This window comes from Crocodylus siamensis, chromosome 13 (genome assembly GCF_052110815.1).
Source record: "Crocodylus siamensis isolate JL-2025a chromosome 13, ASM5211081v1, whole genome shotgun sequence".
NCBI classification, from domain to species: Eukaryota; Metazoa; Chordata; order Crocodylia; family Crocodylidae; genus Crocodylus; species Crocodylus siamensis.
In genome coordinates, this window is record NC_143407.1 from 35,009,635 (window position 1) to 35,033,021 (window position 23,387).

General features: G+C 43.7%; 1 protein-coding gene across 5 annotated transcripts in view; it reads left to right on the forward strand.

The window, feature by feature from the left end:
• Positions 1 to 61: 61 nt before the first annotated feature.
• The window catches only part of TUBD1 (tubulin delta 1), a 40,224-nt gene continuing 16,898 nt past the window's right edge, over positions 62 to 23,387 (forward strand). Inside the window, exons 1-10 of one of the 5 annotated variants that reach the window (XR_016438876.1) lie at positions 115 to 265; positions 3,412 to 3,603; positions 4,360 to 4,507; positions 4,969 to 5,185; positions 5,998 to 6,229; positions 7,740 to 7,904; positions 8,940 to 9,080; positions 9,973 to 10,156; positions 12,218 to 12,408; positions 19,616 to 19,789. Coding sequence is in view for 3 of the 5 variants with exons in the window: in XM_090025473.1 (XP_089881599.1) it covers positions 3,432 to 3,603; positions 4,360 to 4,507; positions 4,969 to 5,185; positions 5,998 to 6,229; positions 7,740 to 7,904; positions 8,940 to 9,080; positions 9,973 to 10,156; positions 12,218 to 12,320 (1,362 nt within the window). In the remaining 2 variants the exon portion in view is untranslated. The other 4 variants (XR_016438877.1, XM_090025473.1, XM_090025472.1 and 1 more) reach the window with 4 other exon arrangements.

Sequence of the window (23,387 nt, forward strand, 5' to 3'; positions counted from 1 at the left end):
CCTGGCGCCGGGGGAGCTCCTGAGCATGCGCGCATTCCACCGGGTGCTGGCAAGGAGCAAGCGCAGAGCCTTCCGTGAAGCCGCCACAAGGGGACGACCTGCCCTCAATCGCCCACCCCCTCCGGCCCAACGTGCACTCTTTCGGAGCATGCGCAAAGCGGGGTGTTCAAAGGGGCCTCTGGGCCTCCGGCGGTGGTTTGGGGTGTGTAGGGGGGTTTGTGCATGCGCATGCGCCCTGAGGGCCCATAGCGGCAGTGCTTCGAGGGTAGGTGCTGAGGGGTTGTGCGGCCTGGTGGGGGGACTCCCCTGAGGGGTTATGGGAGGCTGAGGGGTTTGGAGGTGGGCCCTGCTTTGAGGGGTTATGGGGTTTGGGGGGGATTGAGGGGTTTAGGGGGGCTGCTCTGAGGGGTTATGGAAGGCTGAGGGGGTTGGGGGAGCCTGCTCTGAGGGGGTATGGGGTTTGGGGGGGCTAAGGGGTTATGGGGTCCTGTGAGGGGGGCTGAGGGGTTTTTGGGGTGCTCTGAGGGGTTTGGGGGCTGCTCTGGGGAGGCTGCTCTGAGGGGTTTTTGGGGGTCCTGCTCTGAGGGAGTTATGAGGTCCTGGGGGGCAGAGAAATGGGCAGGTGTGGGGGATGAGGCTCTGAGGTGTTGGCGGGGTGCCAAGGGCCCTGTGCCTGGGGGTGATGGCGGGTGCCCTAAACCAGTGGCAGCTGAGGGAGGCAGCAGCTGGGGCTGTGCCGTGCCCGGGGGTGGCGGGGGCAGGCACTGACTGGGACCATGGCTGTCCCAGGCAACCAAGATCTTTCAGGGGCCAGGGGGCACCTCGCATCTCTCCTGAGCAGCTGCTCTGTGGGGGGGCATGAGCTCCATCGTGGGCCGCGAGGATGGATTTTCACACCTTGTGGATGCGGGTGTTGTCAAGCCGTGCAAGCCTGGGGACTGACTGGTTTGGGTAGCAGCTCTGTGGGAAAGGACCTGGGGGTGACAGTGGACAATAAGCTGATTATGAGCCAAGCACGTGTTGTCAACACGGCTGAGGGGGTTGCATTGGTAGGAGCGTTGTGAACAGATCAAGGGAAGTTGTTTATGCCCCTCTATTCGGCACTGAGGAGGCCACATCCAGAGTCCTGTGTCCAGTTTTGGGCCCCCCACTACAGAAAAGATGTGGACGAGTTGGAGAGGGTCCAGTGAAAATGGTTTGGGGACTGGAGCACATGACATATGAAGAGAGGCCAAGGGAACTGGGCTTATTGAGTGCAGAAGAGAAGACCAAGGGGGATTGAACAGCAGCCTTCAGCTCCCTGCAGGGGGGTTGCAAAGAGGATGAAGCTGGACTGTGCTCAGTGTTGGCAGATGCCAGAACAAGGAGCAATAGTCTCAAGTTGCAGCAAGGGAAGTTTAGTTTGGATATGAGGAAAAACTCTCTCACTAGGCAGGGGGTGCAGCACTGGAACAGGTTACCCAGAGGTGGTGGACTCTCCATTCTTGGAACCATAATACAGTCAGGGTCTAGAGCCTGCTGTGGGTTCTTGCTTGTACTTTTCTTTCATGCTTTATGTAATTCACTAAAGCAAAAGCCAGAGAGCAGAAAGAATTTTTCTTTATTCTGCATGTTAATAATTAGAGTTGACTGCAACTTTATCAAATGATATGTAGCAATATAAATACTAATCCAGCTGGCTTCCTAGGAATTGTCATCCATGCTCCTGAGCAGCTGCCGTTCAGGACAAAGTGCTGACTGCCAAAGTTTCCCCATAAGCAATTTTCTTTCAGTGTTCCCTAACTGCAGGCTGTCAAACGCTACGTAGCATTCCCTTCAGTCCTCTTTCCCATTGCATAGAGTAACTCTGTTCCAAAGCTAAATGGCCAAAATCTGACTTTGCTTTAAGCCATACCTTAGCAGAGATTTAAGAGGAGGTAGAGATTAAAGAGACCAAACTGATCATGCCGTACTCTACTTCACCCCCTACATCCTCAGCAAGAGAGTATAATCATTCCTCTGCACCCTTGATAAAATTATGTGCTTTATATACCTGTATCAATACCTTGATTAAGTATTAACCTAATACTTAATAATACAAATAATACTTAACAATGAACAACAATGAATGAATCATCCGGGCAGTTGATTTAACAGTGATGAATGCTAAATGTGTGTATAATGGTGCTTATTCTTTGGCCCACTGTCAGTTTAGCTCTTTGTCATTGTTGTGCCTGTATTGTACAAGCAGCCATTTAAATTCTCAGTTGTTTGAGGCTGGATCCGGGGATGTTTTAGATCTTTCAGAAGCAGGAGCCTGTCAACAGCTGTAGAGACAGGGTTACTGGTGAAGTGATCCCCAGGCAGGTCCCATCAGGTATGTTTCAGCCTTGCTATTGAAAGCAAAAGGGAGAAAAAGATCTTGCTTCCCACAGCAGGGAATGTCAGGACTTAGCATCCACAATTAAACTTTTATTTCTAGAATTTCCTACTGTTGCTACCATCAATACAGCCTAGTTGGCAGCATTTGGTCTCATTTAATTTACTAGATTATGTAACCCACTAGTTTACAATGCTTGTATCTACATTAGTGCTTTTACAATTGTTAGCAACAACATAGCTGAACCAGTGGCCACAACGGTAGGAAACTCTGGAAAACAAGTCTGAAAACAGCACTGCAGGCAAATAATTTCCAAACTATCAGTCTTCTTCTTCATGGGTCAGCAGAGATTTGCACATGTAACAAGTCAGGGTGGCGCTGTGGCATTAGTCAGTGTAGTTCACCAGGGGTATCTTAGCCATAAAGTTCCACTTAAGTTTGAAAAAAACAAAAAACAAGCAGTCCAAGGTCCATCTGAGCCTAATTGCTAGCACAGTTAAGGCATGCCAGGTACTGTAGCCACCAGTGAACATCTGGCCACCTTTCAAATCCTCACCCTGATGACTAAGTATCCATTTATAGCTGGGTCAACTGGGAACAGTCTTTGGCACAAGCCCAGAGTAAGGATCAAACTCATCTCTCTAGAGCCATAGTGAGACACCTTAGCCACTCTGTCAGCACAGCCTGGGAAGATGGAGAGGCTCTTTGAAATAAGACTGCCTTCAGTACCACATAAAACCCAGGGAGGCTGATTTTGTTGGCCTGACTAGCATTTGGTGGGAACAAATTTTCCTGCCCAATTCCCACTGAAACACATCACTATCCCTGTGGGGATGGAACGTGATTGTTGACTGCAGCCTTCTCTGAGGAGTTTCAGCTACTAGATCAATGCAGTGACACAATTTAACTAGTTTGGGAAACCCTCTAAACATAGGGTGAATTGTATCTGAAAAATCAGTCTGTTCTTTACCCAGGTTACAGAATGGCTGAACAGCTGCCTACTCATGACTTGTTTTAGCCACAGCAAATAAAAGCATACCTCTCTTTTTTAGGATTAAATCCAAAGTGAAGAATGTCAATAGTCACAGTGCAGCTTGGTCAGTGTGGTAATCAGATTGGCCACGAGGTGTTCAATGCCATCTGCAGCGATTTCCACAGTACACATGGGCTGTGCTCCAAGAAGGAGAATGAATCCTATCAGGAAGCTTGTAAAGAACGTTTTTTCAGTGAGGAGAAAACTGGAGGTACAGTATTTGAGAGGTTTTTTGTCCCTCAGTGCTAATTGCCTTTGTGCTCATTAATACTTTGAATGTCGTCCAAGCATGTATTATATAGAGACTCGTGAATTTACCAGCCCAACATACAAGCTCCTGTGAATTAGCTGTGTCGTCGCCACCATTTTACACGTGGAAAGCCGACACAGAGATTAAGTGACTTGACCAGGGTCACCGATCAAGTCATTGTCAAAGCTGAAAACAGAATCCAGCTGTTCTAAACCCTAAGCTTTAACCTCAAGCCCACCCTTTCCCATGTGGGAACATGCCTACTGCAGTGTTCTGTTCTACTTGCTTAGTGCTTTTGATTGCCCTGTACATCCATGAGCACTAACACAGATGTTTCTCACCCAGACAAACTTTTTCTTTCCAGACTTCTGTTATTTCACGGGTAAGTAGATCCAAACCTGCAGTTAGGGCATGAAATCTTCCTATATTTAATGCCAGCCAACAGCAAAGATTTCCTTACTAAAATGATTTTCATTCTATGTAGAATTAGCAAAGCTTTTGGATGGATGAAAGCTCCTTTTAAAATATGAAACATCAAATGTTACCTTATTCAGATGTACTGTTTCACTGAAGTTAGTGGTGCAACTTCCATGAGTAAGATGGGGGGTGATTTGATTTGGGCCTTGCTAAGTTCCTATGCACATAAGATTTTTTTTTTTTCCATGTTACAAGATTTAGGCATGATAGTTTCTTTTGTTTTTCCCCACCTTTCTCCAGTACCTGTTGCTCGGGCTGTACTTGTTGACATGGAACCTAAAGTAATCAGTCAGACTGTATCAATGGCTGCTAGATCTGGCTGCTGGAAGTATGACCATCAGTCACATTTCTGTCAGAAACAAGGGTCTGGAAACAACTGGGCAAATGGGTATGAATGATCTGAAGCTCTGTTAATAATAATGTAACTGAGTTCATAGCCATTCTCTTGTAGAAACAGTATGATTGCAACTATGAAATAATGCACTGTATATCTAACTGGAGCAGGAGTTATTGCTATTGTAGACAGATGATGGTATTTTTGCAAGCAAAAAGAGTGATATTTATCAAAGATATACTACTGGTATAAATGGTGACAAGTAATCAGGACATCATCTAGACATCAAGCTATGTGATGTAAAGGTTTGAAGGAATCTGACTTAAAAAACCTGTAAATGCCGGATCAGTAGCACAATGGAAGAATTAAAGATTATTCTCTTCAAGGAGAATTAGTGACAAAGCCATATAACTTTTTTTTTTTTTTTTTTTAAAGAAAAACCTGTTTTATATATCTTCTTACTGCTTTTGTTGTGATGCGATGTGAAAGTTTTTGCTTTTTCTTCTCTACTGCAGTTACTCTGTTCATGGGCCCAGACACAAAGATGCGATCATGAATCTGGTCCAGAAGGAGGCAGAGAAATGTGATAGACTCAGCGGATTTTTCACAGTAATGAGCATGGCTGGTGGTACAGGGTCAGGCATGGGAGCGTTTGTGACCCAGTGCTTACGGGATGCTTTTCCAGCCTCATTTATACTAAACCAGGTTGTCTGGCCATATGGAACTGGTGAGGTGAATGTTAAAGCTCCTCAAGGGATCTTGAGTTCTGCAAAACTTAATTATAGTTAATGGGAAACAGCCAACATTAAAAAGAGTGAACTGCCGTTGGTTTGCCTGCTGTTGTCACAAGTAACACTTAAAATGCCTAGAACTAAAAACAGTTTTTACAATTTATTGCATTTGTGACAGTAACTTTGTGTATCAGTCTGATCATTTACTGAGAGTTGCTTTGAGCCTCTCACATAGAAAAAAAAGACTATTTAAAGAACAGGATTGTAAAACCACAAAAATCAACAGGCTGGTAAAAGATGCTTATATCTGTGGTACTGTAATCCCAACTGCAAGACTTAATTCTGTTGCTTCAGAGGCTATCTGAAGTTATTAAAAGACCTTTCTATCAGAGTGTCTAAACATCTCTCAAGCAGATAGGTTTAATTTATCCTCATAGCATCTCTGTGACAGTGAAGTACCATTTATCCCAGTTTAACGCATTGGAAACTGAGGCACAGAAAAACAGAGGGCCTTGCCCAGGAATACACAGCAGGAAATTGAACCTTGGTCTCAAGCCGTTTTGTCCAGGTTACTACACAGGATGCTCATGCAGCTTCTTTCTAACCTTCATGGCATAAACATAGCTGTGGATCACGTGACCCAGGCGGGTCTTGTCCTCTGTCCAAGAGAATCTGATTTCATTGCAGAAGCTCAGGGATAGCAAAGCATTCACTCCATAACAAATGTCCTAAAGGAGGAGGTGTGGAGGAAAAGTTTAAGACTGATTCTTTCTGTATTGGCCAACATTTGCTTGTGTGCTTCTCTGCTTTCAGGTTATTGTCCAAAACTACAACTCAGTTCTGACGCTCTCTCACCTGTACCAGTCTTCAGATGCTCTCCTTGTTCACGAAAATGATGCCATCCACAAGATCTGTGCTCAGCTAATGAATATCAAGCAGATCTCATTCAGGGATGTAAATAGAGTCATTGCACACCAGCTGGGAAGTGTCTTTCAGCCTACTCACACCTCAGAAAGTGCTGTTCGGTACAGCAGAAATCCACTCGGTATCTTATTTTAATGGTGTCTTGTGCCATGCAATGCTTTCCTTCCAAGGATCTTTAGTCAGTGATTTAAAACTTCCCAGCCCCCTCACGAGTCACTGTTATCCCATGTTTTTAAGATGGGGAAACTGAGACTAAGTGACTTGACAGGTTATGTCAGTTTTGGAGCAAAGGCGAGGATAGATAATTTGAGTGTTGGTCTCATCCTTTGCCAAAAAATGTTTTGTTTTTCTTTCCAAAATTGTTGGCATCACCTGGGACTGATTTACATTTCAGAAAAAAAACAAACAAGTGCAGGTCTGTGATTTTGCTTCAAGTTTTAAGATTGAAAACTTTATGCAAAGTGAAACCAGATAAAAGTTTATATAAATCCCTATGAAAACTGAATCAAAGTGGTATGTGGCCCTTGTAGTGCGTGATTTATGTCATCTTACCCTTGTGTCCCTGTAACAAAAGGACAGCATCTATATCTTGCAGGCCAGACAAATGTACCTACAACATTTCAGACCAGACATAAACGCAAGGGCCATTAATTTTCACATCCTTGTCTGATGTGTCCTTGCTTCAGGAACTCAAATTTGCTCCCTCTTTTTTTTATTTTTTGTTCGTGTATTTATGGAGCAGTTCTCCTTCATGGGAAAATTGCAAAGTAAATAGGCAAGAGAAAAAAACGTGTAGTTTTAAAAGGAAAATGATACAACAAAACACATTTGAAGTTGTTGTAGAATAAATGACTGAAAACACTGAAATTGCCTTATTGGGTCAAAGTGGCAGTCTGTCTAGTACCCACTCTCCGACAAGTTGTCGTTACCAGATGCTTTGCAGAAGGTTTAAGATATACTCAGGGGAAAATTATGAAATAATTTGGCCATAGGGGAAAATTTCTTCCCTGCCCACATCAGGTTGTAGCCAACTTTTGTCTTTAACAATGAGGGTTTATATTCCCTACACATAATTGCATTGGATGTCACCAAGTTATTCTCACTATCCATATAATTGCCCAGTTTTTCTAAGCTGTTTGTAATTTTGTGTACCCTTAACCACATCTCCTTTCTAAATAGTCTGCATCTCTCATATAGAATTCTCCTTTGTGCCTCTTATTTTAATTTTTTTAACTCTTTCTTTTTAGCTGCATCTTTGCAACAAAGTAACTAGAACAGAACCCAACATTCTACCAGCTAATATAATAGTATTATCAGTACCTTCAGTATTATTTTCCATCCCAGTCCTTACACATACCCCCAAATATTTGAGGAGTGAGGGGGTTTAAATTACAATTTAACAGTGAGCAGAAAGTTTTAGTGAGCTGTGTATGGTAATGTCGAGTGCCAGCCTGTTAATATAGAACCCAGCAATATAATATTCTTTCTGATGTATATAGATTTGCATGTAAAGCCTGAGTTTTATCTTGGACCACATTACAGCTTTTGTCAGACCCTGTGAAACTCCTTACCATCTCAGTATCATTTATTTGAGTAGTCACAAAGTACCTATTTTTCTTCTCTCTTCTCAGGAGATTTAATGGACTCTTTAGTTCCCCATCCTGAATTCAAGATGTTGGGTCTTCGTAATATTCCTCAGATGTCTGAGAACTCCCTGGCATATAGCACGTTCACTTGGCCTGGACTCATCAAACACCTGAGGCAGATGCTTATTGCTCATGCTAAAATGGAGGAAGGTAAGAGGTTTGCAGGCACACTCAGAAACCTGTCACGCCTTCAACAAATTTTTTTTTTTTTTTTTTTTTTTGCAATTTGGCGTACTGCCTTTGGGAGTTTACTTGCAGTTCAGGAGGAGGAACCCCTTTTTCTAGACAGCAGGAATTTTTCTGTACATACCCAGCTGCCTCCTCCATTGAATAATTCAGCTGCCAAAACACCTTCCAGCTCATTTCTGCTATATCCTGGTTTTGTTCCTAGGCACCTCAAATATTAAAAATATGTACAACAAATTAAAACCATAGGGAGCTATGTATTTTATTTACATGATCCACTTGGAACAGCCCTTGGATTCCAAGTTCTGCTACATTTATCCTTCATACTCCTTCCACTTCTAAAAATTGCATACTTAAGCCTCCCCATATCAGCTACATAGACGCATGGAAAACTGAAACATGGTTTCTAGTTACATTGTCTAGGCAGTAGGCACCATCAGGGTACAAGGGTGAACGGTTTACTACAGACACAAGCGTACAGTCTGTCAGGATTAGCAACTGCAGCAGGAGACTTGCTATATTAGAACTGCAGGCTTGGTCCTATTTTCTCCTAGAGTTGAGTAATTGCAGCTCAATTAGTGAGTAGAGATTACATGTGTTAGCACAAAGGTCAGCAACCTACAGGCTAGATTTGGCCCATGGACACGTGGCTTTGGCAGCATTTGGTGCCAAAGGAAGAAATGGTGGCTGTAAGCACTTACTCCGTGCTGCCACAGGGAAAAGTGGTGGTGGTGCCTGAGTCCTAGCCCCCACCTGCTGCTGATCTAAATTTCTGGTAACTTCAGCCTGCAGCCCAAAATGGTGGCTGCTCACTCCTATAGAACAGCCTCAGCCAGGTGCCCTATTTCACTAGCTGTCTCCAGCTAGCCTATTGTACCTCTTACTCAGTGCAGCCATGTTTTGCATCAGGACAACAGGAATCAACAAACAAAAGGGTGCATCGCACGATCAAATCATTCATTTTCTTTAATTTTTACTCTTGCAAAAATTTCTTTCCAGGTATCAATTGGCAGGTGCGACCACCATTGCCTGGACTCCCTGTCTCCCAAAAATGCTCTCCGAGTAGAGCACCGCATTTTAACACTTCTGTTGCCAACCTGGCTATCCTGAGAGGAAAAGATGTGCAAAGTGTGGATGTAGGTGAGAAAAACAAAATACAGTGTATTATTTATCGCTTTCCTACTGCTTACATGTGACAGCCTCTGGAGAAAGTAAAAAAATGAAGGCTACAGATTTTAGAGCATTAAGGTCCGTGTTCCTTTGGGAAACGCATTCTAATGTCCAAGGTCGTGTAATCAGTCGCTAGGTACTACTGTGTTTGCATATCAAGATACTGCTATGCCAGCACCTACCAGTGCTGCTTAGAACACCAAATACTGTTTCTGTGACAAGATTCTTGGTCAGTATTCTACTTGAAAGGAAGCAGAGCTACTGTAGGAATGGGGGAATATCACATCTTTCTTACTACCATATGGTACAAGAGTAACTTTTGTATCCAAGCTGCACTAAACTGTCTGGGAAAATCTGTGGGAATAGCTGCAGTTTCACTGACCCATCATCATGTGGAAGCCACTTTAGAAGCCTAACGAATCTTCCAAGCCAAAATTGAGGCTTTCAGAGGACTGGTGGAATGGAAATCTATAGGTGTGTAACCTACCACAATTCTGCTTTCTCTCAAACTGGGGTCTTCCAAGCTCATCTACCCGTGCTACACCACCAAGACTGTGCTTCTAAGCATCAGCCAAGACATAAAGATAAAGATTGAGATAAAGTTGCAGCTTCCCCTTACTTATGGTTGTTTGAGGTCAGACAAACAACTTGGTGGCCTTCCAGGCACAGCACCAGTTTTAAACATTCCTTTTGCAGGTTACTTTTCAATTGGATTAATTTAGTAGATTTAAAGAAGGATCATCAGTTTTCATGTACATTACTATGTGAAATATTTTGATGGGAATATTGTAGCTGAGCTTATTAAAGAAAACCCTACTTTTATCAGCATCAGTCAGAAAAGGTTGTCTTATTTCCACTACAGGAGGTTTCAGAGATGCCGCATTATATACCTCGTGGCTAAACCCTCAGGATGCTTTTAATGTATGGAAAACACCAAGAGCTTTTAACAAGTATGAAAAGTCTGCTGCTTTGGTCAGCAATAGCCAGTTTCTGCTGAAGCCTCTAGACGATATTGTTGGGAAGGCGTGGAATATGTTTGCTTCCAAGTAAGTGAAAATAATGGTGTTTCATCGTTTAGATTAAAAAAAATCCAATATTGTTATAGTAACAGTGCTTGCAAATTGTTTCACAGCTGTTTCAGAGTTAATTCTGATTTGGGTTAATAAAAGTCACAGTTAAAAACAGCAATGCCAGCTCCATTACCGAAGGCATGCAAATATAGAAATAAATGGTCCAAATGTTACTGAGAGACTGATAGAGAGGAGCATGTGTGTCTGAGGTACAAATTCAGGCCAGACTGTATGTTGCTGTTTATTTTTTTGCTGTAAAAGTATGAGCATTATGCAGAATTACATAAGTTCATGCATAGGGGAGCAAAGTCTCAGCTTCTGTAACCCTGAGCCAGCTATTTCAGACAGGACTTGCTAGAAGCCAAGTCTCACAGTATTCTCTAAACACAGTAAAGTGTTGTCTGTAGGCCAGTGGCTGTTTGGTGACCTTGGTCAAATGGCTGGTGGCTTTGAACCATTTTCCGCCTTTTCTTCTTTCAGCAGTCACAGTATAGAAATCTAATAATGAGCTTGCAGACTCTCTGGTAGTCTGGAGAAAACACCTCTTGGGTTGAAGCACAATGGTAGAGCAGCATGGGGGAGTTTGCACTGACTGTCTTATGTCTGTTTAATGCAACTGGGGTTCTATAGGCCCCTGTCAGGGGTGTTGCAGTGCAGGTGTTGCTGCTACAGGGGCAGCCAGGTAAAACCTTTCTACGCATTCCTGCTGCATTAAGGCTGTGATCAGCCTAAAACAGGTAGGAGTCGGGGCCCAGCCTGGCCCCTTTCACACTTCTCTGAGAAAGAGAGGTGGGACAGGTCCACTCATATCCCTATCTTTGGGAGGAGAGTGGGGGGCAGACTGGGAAGGGCTGCACAGCATGAGGCAGCTCCTGCCATCTTTAGGCTCATTAGAGAGCCCTAATGCAGGAGAAGCATGCAGCAAGTGTGGGGCAATTTTATCTGGAGGCAGCAAAACCCCATTGTGAAGCACTGAGGTAATCTAAGGGAGCACCAACAGAGCTTCTCAACTGGGGGTACCGCCACATTAAAAAAAGTAGTGGAGGGATGCCCTGACTCTGGAGAGGTTGAGAACCACAGGCTTAATGGGTAAATCACACCAGAGTTATCAGTGCTGTCAAACTGGCACTTTTCGTAGTGCTAAAATACCCCAAAATGAGACTTGTGCATTCCAAAATGACCATCCTAAAAATGAGAGGGGTAAAATAACCCATCCTAAAAATAACACATAGAAAACTCTTTTACCAATTGCACAATTTCTAAATTGTACATAGACAGGCTTCACATTCCAGGAAACAGCAAGATTCCTGGCTTCATTTAAAAAACATTTTTGGGGTTTCTATATTTATGAAAGCTCTGTCCTGTGAGCTTTACTCTTCTTTAAAACCAGACTTCAACTGGAGAAATAATTCCTTCTCTACTTTGGTCACCATGAAGCCAAAACTGTTGGATGTCAGAGGACAAACATCCAATAAATGTGGGAGTTATTCATGCCTGGAGTGCGTGGCTAAGAGCTCAAGGGGAGAGCTGCTTTTATTAGTGCTGTTCCTGCATTTACCACCTGTTGTAAAAAAAAAACAACTGATAAGCAGCAATTTCACTGGAAGCCTGTCTTGACAGAATACTTTACCCCTATGTAAACTGTAGTCTAAACTGCTGCTTCCAAGCATGATAATCACTCTTAGTGGCTCTGCAGCTGTTAAGGGGGAAAAAAAAAAAGGCAAGTCCCTAGTCTTTGCATTCCCTGAGAAGCTAGACAAAATAATACTTAGAATTGCATTGTGTCTTTTTAAAGTAGTGTATTTGATCTTATAAACACTATAAGAAGTCAGTAAAATTGCATTATCTAGTATGAATTACAAAATCAGTAATAACCGAGGTAGGGTTCATCAGGGTGAAAACCGTCCACGGTGGTTGTCTGCTACTCAGTTAAATACACAGTTGTTTCTCAGTGTTGGATTCTGGGGGGGCCAGTAATGTATCACATCTTGCCTGTTTTGGTTTTCAATTACTTATCTAACCTTTTTTCCCCACTAGGGCATATGTTCACCAGTACACTAAGTTTGGGATTGAGGAGGAGGACTTTCTGGACTGCTTCACAGCTCTGGAACAGGTTCTGTCTAGTTATGCCAGCCTTTGATTTTGAAATGCTTGCCAATGGGCCTTCATCAGAAGGTATCCACAAAGCAAGGCCTTCTGCATCAGCTTCCAAGACAGAAACTGTTCAGGTGACTGCAGTGCAAACACTGTGCTTGTTGTTGTTTTTTGCGGGGTGGTTGGTTTTTTTTTTTAAGTGATGAAAGTTTTATATCTAGACTGGCAGTATTATTACCTATAGTGAACAGGTCCATTTTATAAAAGTAAGTTTGTGCATTTAGTAAAATAAAACTTACTGAAAAATACACCCCTATCTACTTGAATAGGTAGCTCCTTATCTTTACTTTCTCTTTGCATATTTCTTCAAGGTTCAGATATCTTTTTTCAGGCTGAAGTCTCAGTGCCTAGGCGAGTGTTGACTGACATGCTTCAGTGGACCGGAAGGATGCAGTGGATTACAGTTTTTCAATTTAGCATTTTAAATTTAAACTGCACATCCTAATATTCAACCCTGGAAAAACTGTGATAACAATGACCAAAAAATATTAATCCTTAAGTATCAATTACCCTGATATACATTTGGTAAGGTTCACTGCCTTTTAGGGAATATAATTAATTGCCCAGCTCCTGTGCTGCAAGATGGCTATTATTTTGTGGTGGCAAAAGTGTGGCACTTCGGCTGGGCAGCTGGGAAATCCTGCAGTATCTAAAACTTATTTTTTAAATGTAGATTTCCTAATGATTGCTGTGAAATTGAAGTTCTATTCAGGATTCTGGTCTACCAGAAATTCCATTCAAGAGCTAGAAACGGTTTCTTTTTTTAAAGTGAAAACTTACATTCTGGAGCACAGCTCTGCAGATTTCCAATGCGAGGCCCTGACTAAGTCAGGTAACTTCAGAAATTCTTCAACCTGATTTCCCACAACCACAAGATGGTGCCATTGCTGTGCTATAGATTGCAACTGTTCTCAGATGTAGTCAACTCATTTTGTGAAAAAGTTGCTGCAGTAATGCACAGAATATGGCATCCACGCACATGCCGGAAAGAGGAAAGATTAATGACCTCTCAGAGCCCTCACAGAGTCTCTGCTGCGCAAGATGGAAGAGAGAATTTTTGTATGATAAAATATAGCACTAGAAATAGGGGAAAAAGAAAGGGTGCTAATGATACTTTGACCTCTTCCTTCTAACTGAAGCCATAATTTTTTTTGTTTATTCTAAAATGTACTTAACTGCGCCACATTCTGTAACCCGACAGCATTGTGTTGTGCCCTAAAATCAGCCTGGAGGACTTTTCCCTCGGTTTGAGACATAACATGAAACTTTCCCTGGAGGGCCCAATTGCCAGGGCTGTCCAAACCTTAACTAAAATGCAAGCAAGTACATACTATAGTGATAAAAATGCTACATGGGGAAACAGGGAGGGAGTGGGCGGGGGGGACATATACTCACACCCCCTTGTGGTATGACTAAAAAGGAGTCCGTGGAGTTTAAACATAGAAATCTTGACCAATTTTAGATGGGAAACACACCCTTGATTTCTCTCCACCCTCACTCGCCCAAGATATTTCTGGGGTTTCAGCCACTGACTGGGACTCCAAAGTTATTTTAGGACCCCAAAACCATCTTTCAAGGGAAGCCGTTACCAAGTTAACTCTGTGGCAACCCCTTTTATGCAGAAATGACCTTGTGACTCAGCCGGAGGACATGCGAAACTCTGCAAGTTACTCTTATCTTTGTAACTTTTTCTGGTTTCATTCACTTCTGCACGCTTTAGCTCAGACTAGGGACAGAAGCACTGAGATCCCCTGGGAGCAGCTGTTCCCATGGTAGTTCTGGCATGTCAGGAAAAAGGAAGTGGCAGAATTCTTGAGACTTCTAGACAAGGTTTAAGTACGTGTAATCTTATGAGATTAATCCAGTTCGAACTAAGTTCATTAGTGCTCAAGTCTGTCAGCGCATCTACTTGTTGGAGCAATGTTAGTAGTTTCAAGACAAGCCACAGAGGATCTGGCAAACTTGGAGGTAGCTTTCGGGTAGGTGATGTCGATCACAGGCACTTTTCTGTCCTAAGAAAGGAGAAAGCTGTGTTAGCTGTCAGCAATGTGCACACAGAATGAGAGATGAGCCTAATCCTCATATACAAACAAAACCCATCCATATGAGCAATTTAGTGTTATAGCTTATGTCTTAAAATCCCAGGGGACTACAACTCAGTGACATCACTGTTATCACACACACATGCACTCCAGGTCTGCTGCCCAAGTGATCTGTCAGCATTTTGTTAGGGTTTTCCTTCAGAGATCAAGCAAGCAATCCAGAGTAACTCAACCTCTTAACACGTGCCTCTCTCTCAACTAGTTGCTCTGGTACCTGCTTTAGGGCCTATTGAACTCCCTGTAAAGTCAGTAAGAAAAGAAAGCTTCAAAATCAACAGCCAGGCATGTTTGTGGCACACATTTAGACTCGTAATTTGTTTTGTAATGATGAGATTTTTTTTTGTGAAGGGGAGTGGCATGTTACTAATGTTTTGGTGTATAAGGTAAAGTTAAGAGAGACCGTCATCCCTTTGCCCTTAGGAGACTGTAGTTTTCTAGCTGCTGGATTGCTCTCTTGAAATAAGAGGTTTGGTTTGGTGCTGTCTTTGTTTAGACACTTCCTGGAAGTTTCTAACTTCTGTATTTTTACTGAAGAAACTGGGACTTCTGTAGAAGGCGGGATTGCACAAGACGTTAAGATAAACAACGCAATTCAAATTCACACGGAACAAAGGGTCAGGGAAGGAGACTATATGGAAAAGGACTTTTCCCTCGAAAGACGCACACAGCCACATATGGGAAATTCTTTACCTTAATGTTTTTAAAAGCTTACTGAGGAAATAACAGAAAGAAGGTGATTCTGATAGTAGAAGAAAGAAAATAGAACCAAGAAATCAAGAGTGACAGAAGGCCAGGAACACACGATCGGACAACTCTAGCAGACAAGGCAAAACAAAAGAAGCCTTGATCAGATAAAAAGTCCCTGGTTCAAGAAAGCTTATTGTATGGCTGACAGCTCTAGCCCTTCTATCCGAGCATCAAACAAGTAGTGTCAGTGCATGTTATAACTATGAGCTGCACTGATCTATTTATCCACTTCATATTGGTATACTTGCTACTTGAACTGTCAGTAGCCTTTGGTTGGGGAAATGGTATGCAACTTGCCAGGAATTTAAAAGTTTAAAGATTTAAAAGGCCAGTGATAGAATTTAAGGTAAAATCAGGGAATGTAAAAGACACCCAAGATGCAATTCCAACAGTGGGAAAGTACAAGCAACTCCAGATACTGGAGGTAGAAAGTTGCATTGCAATTACAGACACTCAACAACGAATGAAAAATAAAGGACAGGTGTCTAGCCGAAAGGCAGAGCTGAGCCTGCCTATTAATTTTTGCTTTGTGATGATGCCTGCAAAAACTTACTTACAAACAGGATTCAGGGCAAAATATTGTTAAGTCCATTAGGGCACATGGCTTTTTACACCAACTATATGGGGTTGCACCCTGTAATCCTGGATGCTTATCTTGCTGGGATCCTATGACCCCAGCTGACTTCCTGCCCATTGGGCAGGGGGCTGGACTCGATCTTCTGAGGTCCCTTCCAGCCCTAATGTCTATGAAATGTATGAAATCAGAGTCAGTGATTCTTCACAGCACTAATTTCTTGTCAGCATAAACAGCCTTGAGACAGGGAAGAAACTGAGGTGAGAACCAGAAGTATCATGTACCAGCAGTGAAAATGATTTTCATTGCTTTGTGCAATGAGTGAGAATGGGCTAGAGATCCTGCTTCATCTCTGAGCTATTTTCTGTCTATCCCAAACCCTTGACTTCGGAATTTGCTTTTCCATCTATTTTCCAAAATAGATCTACACTCCTCTGGCCCACTTTCTTTTCCCAGGGGGTTGGAGGGGTACAGGCAGAGTGAGAAGCTGGATGACTGTGGTAAAACTTGTTCTTGCTTGAAGTTATATTTAGCAAACTGAGTAGTTCCTTTCTGAGGGCAGTCCAACTTGGAGCGGGGGGGGGGTGAGTCAAAGAATTGAATAAAAACAGGTTACTCAGTTCAGAGGTCATCACAACCTGGTTGCATTGAAAGAAGTCACTCAGTTTGCTAAATATAACATCAAACAAGGAACAGAATAGAAAGCCTGCTCTAATCCGATTCCCTGGTACCTTCCCGGATGGTTGCTGGTACAGAAGTAGCTGATAGGTAGGTGAACTGTTTGATGGACAAAAGTAAGTTTGGGATTTCCTCCCTTCTGCCCCAAATGCACCAAAAATTAGCGTGTTAAACACAGACATGAATGTGACAAAGCCTTGAGATAGCTGTGGACATAAACACACTTATATCAATCTCTATATATATCAATGTGCAAAAGAACTACATAATTAGTAAGTAGAGCAGAAGATGTATGCTGTATGTGAATTTTGGGCTATTTTGCATATTGAAGGCAGAGGTTAAGATAGTGAAAGCAATTCAAGATTAAGGAGAGCAATTAGTGGTTATCAGAAAGATTTATCAATCACCAGGAAGAAGCAAGGGATGTGCTAGTTAACTGACATCACAAAGGTCAGGGAAAGCACATGAAGGAAAGTACCTTTAGAAGCCACAGATTGTATTTTGGAGAAGTCTGAGTTTTGGTTCAAAGGTCACCACAACCTGGTTGCACTGAAGGCCATGGTTTAGATAATCCTGGACAAGTATCTGCATCTCAGAAACCACCACACACTGATACTGTGTCAGGAGGGTTGTAAGAAAGAAGTCAAGGAATGGAATATAAAGCCCGCTCTAATCTTATTCCTCCCTCCCAGAACCATTGGTCTGGGGCTTCGGATACTCCCCAAATCCATGGCAGGCATCCTACGTGCAAACCCCAAGCCCAGAGGCCCTGGGATTCAAGCCCCAAGCCCAGAGGCCCCATCACCTGTCCCTAGCTAAAAGGCCAAGGAGATCTGATTTTGGGCTTTTGGGGGGAAAATTTTCCTATTCCTGGTCAAGTTAGCTGAATCTTTTCTGAATCATCTCGACTGAGCAAAACTCAATTGTTCAGCCTGGGGCTTCAGATAAACCCAAATCCATTGGCAGGCATCCTGGGAAGCTAATTACAAGACTCATAGGGTGTCTTGTCTGCAGTGCATTGGACAGGGTGCAGCCTCCACTACACAGTGCCACTGGAATCCATCTCAGTCTGCGAAACAGACCAGCGCAGCAACGACTACACTTGATCTTAGCCCAGAAGAGGCCGAGATCATTCTGTTATATTAAAAGCTATTAAAGAAGCTGAGCTGATGCCTTTCCCTAACTGCGCTCAAAGGCTACTATCAGACGCAGCTTCAGCAGTACAATATTTAGTGCAGGACTCCTCTCCAGGTTTGGCTGCTTCTAGGAGTCCCACCCCATGCCTGCTCTGCGCACACCCTTCCCTTCTGGTAGGCAGAGCCAACAGCTCTGAGTTCAAGCTGTAGAGTGTCTCCTGTTTTTTAGGTCAGACTGCACAATCACAATGGTCCCCTTCTGGCTTTACAATGTATGAATCCTCTCTCTCTAGACAGCCATTTCCCTTATATCTGGGTGGGGTAATGAGTCAACCTGCCTTAGTGAGTCAGCAGAACCTCTTTAACCCTTTCCCAGAAGGATAAAAACTGCAAACAGGGTGTGGAGCATCAGGCAAACCTTGTCAGGAGTGAAGGGTAAATGCAGGGAGTCCTCAGGGGTCCAAAACAGCCAGGACAGGAAGAAACTGTCTGTTTCTATGAAATGAGACTTAGCAGCCCCAGGGGGACTACGAACATTTGTTCCTTCACGTAGATCATAGATGCTCCACAGTTATTTGAGCTGGTGTCAAGGAAACTAAATGGAAGAGGCAGCCTGGAGTTAACTGCAGAGCCCTTACGAAGCTGAGGCATTCCAAAAAGGGATCCCTTGCTCACAGAGTAACTTGTATAAAACAAAATCTCAGGCAGCTACTTGAAAAACAGGACTTGTTGTTCCAGAGCGGTGCTCACTCAGACAGCTAGTTCCATTTAGGCAAGTCAGCAAGGCCATTCATGTGAGTAAGGGTGGCAGGAATAGGCTCACTCATCTTTTCAAAGCAGAATTTGAAGAGAGGGGTTACATTTTACCACGACAGCTAAACTGAGCATAAAAAAGGAAGTGATATACATCTCCTGGACTTCCTTCAGCTCTGTATTCTTTATGTACAAACTGAGCATATAGCAAAATTAACCAGAGGTCCAACAAACTTTTCATATTAATGCAACATTCAGAAATACAAACTCTAGCTTGAGGCTGAAAATAGCTACAGAACGGCATCACCACTCCCAGCACTAAAAGTTCCTCATTTTAGCTTCACTTAACCCAGAATTTTTGTTCCACATTTACATGCAACAAGAGACACGAACTACCCTCTTGGTATATTATATATGCATTTAAGTGAGCATGTTCTGTTCCATGGTCTCCTCTGAATACCTCTTTATACATATTGGGTTCCACATACAGTATAATGTTTATACATAGACTCACAAAAATACACTTCAGCTGCTTAAGAATGGTGTAATTGTGGTCAGATGGTATGATTTAATTTGAGCTTTTGCCCAGCAAGTTTCAATATGCAATAGATCATGTACTGGAGCATGCAAGCAGAACACTACCAAGGAAGCCAAATGGAAAGCAGCCCTTATCCCACACACTGGAGGTGGTGTAATAAAATACTAACTCTTTGTATTTTTTTGTTTGGCAAAGGAGCTGTAGAATCATTATAACACTTAAAGTACCGTAAGATTTGGGCAGTAGTTCAGAGCTGCTGCTCTCCAAACCGGTCAGTACGGTATTTGAGTTCAAGAACATACCACATTCACACGCCAGATCACTGCTGAGTGTCGCATATACGCTGCCACTTGTAAGGCAAAGAACAGTGAGTTTTCCCCACTATCTTGACAACTCAAACCTGTAGTAGTGCCTTGGTGGAGTGATGTTATTACCCAATAGTTTGACGCTGTGAGCTAAATCCTCCTTTCTTGACAAGTTTGGTGATAAAAAAAAAGAAACGGAATAAAATATGCAAAGGGAAATGCACATTCAACTCAACGTCCCTGTCCTAGGAGGAAATATCTAGTTTTTCTGTACTAGCTAACCATGAATTCATGCTTCCACAGTGTCTTGTCACACACCCACCCACAGCTATTTTTATCCAATGGATCCAGGAATTTCATTCTGAAACATTGTACAAGAAAAATAACATTATTCCTTAACGTACAACTACAAGTAACACCTAATGCTGTATTTAATGCTTCAATACAGATGGACCTCACGTCCAAGCTGAGCAGTGGTGATGTAGAGGGGCCTGCACGAAGGCCAGTGTGCCCCACTGAAGTTAATGGGTTCCAAGAGGATCAGCACAGGCATAGACAGTTACAAGACCGGGGCCTCTTGACAGCAAAATCTAAGGCAGCCTGAGCATGCAGGAGATCAAAGGTAACACTGGGGAGAGCAGTTTGGTAGTGTCTGGGAGAAAGTTGGAATTGTGAGTTGCATGAAATAAGTGACCAAAAATGGGAGGCGGCAAGGCCCACAGTCCTGGAATCAGGAGGTCAGGGCTCGCATTCTGTGCATGCCATGGGAACTTGGACAACCCAATCTCACTGCTTCAGCAAGGAAGCTAGGGAGGGGATAGCATCAAATTCTGCAAAAATTTTGGGCACACACTGCATAGACACCTTTCAGGTACCCAGCGTCACTATTCAAACGTCGGCTTCTGACAAAGGTTTGATAAGGTGGAAGTAAATCTGGGCTGTAAGAACCCCCGGCACTCGGGAAGAAGTCAGGTGCTTTTACCCTGAAGCCAAATCCTGAAATCCTCACTCAGACAAGGCAGCCAGTAAAGATCAGTGAGGGTTTTGTTTAATTAAGGACGGCAAGATTTGGCCAACTGAAGAATTCCAGTTGAGGCTTCTCCCATGCTCAAATCCCTTCTCCCAGAGCCAGAATTAAAACGTGCCTCCAGAATACAGCACACAAGCCAGTCAGGACCCTGCACGTGGAACGCTGCAGCCATTTGCAAGCCACAGTCACCATCTCATGACTCACAAACCCAGCAGCAGCACCGATCGACAGGCAGTGCACTGTCTGCGGGCGTTAATTCCACACATGATACAGGCATATTTAAATCACTTAGGGGAGGGACCAGTCCAAAGATCACCTCCTGCACCAGGAACAGTCATTCAGAGACAGTGCTACTCAGATAACATTCTCCCATTTCTTTTTCACTGCTCATTACTCAGCACTTAGCAAGAGCAACTGGCTCCAGGTTTCTTAAGAATTCTTCTCTTCCTGTTGCTCACCCCCACCTGGAGTCTGCTTATGCAACGTTTTGTAACAATGACCAGTGGTAATGCTGAAGCAAAGGTTAGTGGTACTTGGGTGAAGGCTGAGTACCAGGAAATGAGACTCTGAAACTAAGAGTCTGTTTTTATGCAAATTTCCTGATTATTAAGGACCAAAGGAGGAAGGAAAATGCCAGGAATGACTGACAAACATTGCAAGATTTTTGCATAAGATAGTAGCTGCTTCTTTAAGAGTTAGTATCCCTGTGGGAATAAGTTTCCATCTATGCAAAACCGACAATTCTCTCAGGGCCTAGAGAGATCTACATACCTGTGGTGGACAGGCTGATTTGGTAACGAACAGCTGCAGCAAACTGAAATAACCCAGAAAAACACTGAGGCAAACACTCGTGTAAAAACCTCAGTGGGTTTCTACAGGTCAGATGCCTGCCAGATGAAATTCTCTACTCATGAGATTTAGCTAATGGGAGCTTGTACATCAGAATTACAAGGGGGGGAAAAGCACTCAAAAGGGAAAATAAAGCCACAGTTAGTTCTTTCAAACAAGCTGTACAGCTTTTAACACCCATGTAATCCTTCAAATCCCTTCACATACATTTAAGCAAATTTGCTTGGCATTTGCAGGCGGGTTGTATTGGGCCAGTCAACTGCTACTCAAACCACCAGATGAGAGGGAAGCAAGGCAGACAGAAAGCAAAGAGCATCCAGGGCCAGGCTGTGATGCACTCACAAGTTGCCAGCACAAAGGAAATGAGCCTCTCACCTCCTGGGATTTGGGACCCATTTGCCCTCAGCTCAGGTAGCAGCATAGGAAAACAAATTTTACAAGACTGACGGTTCATGGAGCACAAGGCATTTTCCGAAGAACGGGGCGACTGGGACAGAGCCCCTTACGCTCCCAGGCCAGTCAGTGGAGCCCCCAGCTCCAGAACAGCAGGCCTGGGCTCCGTGCGCTAGACTGAACTGTGCAGGCGAGATGTCTAGAGGAACGCTTCACTGGAGGCGTTTGTTTGGGTGATACTGCAAGCAAAGGGTGCATCAGCCACCTCCACAACAGCTGGACCATTGCTGACATCTTGTAGGGTCTTGCTGGCAACAAAAAGAAGTGCTAGAAATTAGGTCACTAATGCAGAGTTCTCCCTCTCTGCCTGCTTTCATCTTAATGGTGCCCCCTTTGGGTTTTATGAGTAGAAGAGGCTAATTCTACAGATACCCAGACTCACTGGATGGTTGCTCAGAGGCAGCTGATGTCAGTTGTTCAAATTTGCAGCAGTTTAGCTTGCTGGAGCCATGGGTGAGGCTCTGTCAGTCATTTAGGAAGGCATTTTAGTGCCGTATTCTAATAGTTATCCAACCCAACTAGAGGGGCCAGGGCCTGTAAAGAACAGCGTGGGGCCTGGAGCAGCCCAGGCTAAGACCTTCGGCAGAAGCACTTCACTGCAAACCAGCTGTTCCACAGACAGCTCTCAGCAAAGAAAGCAGCAGACATTATTTCTGATTGAGGAGCTCTCATGGTTGGGACAAGCCCCAGATCATTAAAAAGGTGGTCACTGACTGCATGATCCTGCCAGCAATGCAGCACCAGCTCTGAGGCTATCTGAAAACCCCCCTAACAGGCCCACTGACACCAAGGCAGTGTTGTGCTATGGTTGGCATTTCAAAGAACCACTAAGAGACAGTTCAGACTTCTCGGATGCCCCAGCAGTAGCAGTGTCTGTCATAGCCCAATTTGCCGAGGTAAAGGGGAGCAGGCAGGGGAGATGTTTTAACCTGGACTTGAAATGCGACTGCCTAGGTGAAATGCCTCAGCGTTGCTGGCCAAAAGAGCTAAACTCTCAGGTATGCTTCACACCTTGGCGGAGAGCACTTGAGGTCACTGTGTACGGGACAGGGTTGTGGTTAGAACAGTTTCTCAAAACAGGGAACGACTGACATGACAAGACGTATTGCTTTCCTTTCAACTGGAAATGGCAGCTAACACCCTCATTAGCAACTGGTTGGGCAACCTCTCTCATATTTCTCAAAAAGTTGAAGGAACAATTCAGCTCGAGAGTGTCACTCCACTGAAACGAGGAAGCCACTGACTGCTGATTCATCCTCAGTACCCCAAATACACAGCATCTGAGCAGCTTGTCTAACTAGGTTCAAAGAAACCTGACCTTTGCCTTAACACTTGCATGTAGTCAAGGTTCTTTCAGTCACTTTCTGAATGATAAACATGCAGAATAAGAGAGCAACGCTACTTTAAGCACCAACTGCAATAAGGCTTGGCCCTTTAAGAACTTGAGTTTCAAAAACCACGTACTCATGCTTATAATGAAGATTCAGTTGCAGATAAAAGGTGTGTTCTGCGGCTGGCCAGCTCCTGACCAGACACTAAGCAAATGACATAACTTGAAGGCTAAAAACCTGCTTGAAACGTAGCACAGATAAGCACTCCGTGTTTAGACTGCATGCACCAATAAGCCTGTTCCCAACTGTTGGCTCCATCCCATCTGCTTTGGTACCTGAAATACGGTGCAGGCACCCATGCAAAGTGCAGCTGAGGAAGCAACGTGTGCGTGGCTGCCTCCTGACCTGACGACATTTTCAGAAGTCTAAACCGAGTTGAACGTGGGCACCCAATTCCTTCTGGCTCCTCTGCAAACTATCTGCCGATGCTGTAACATCCTCTCTCTCCATGAGAAGTTGAGCAAAAGCCTTTAACAAACCTTTTTTAAATGAGCACT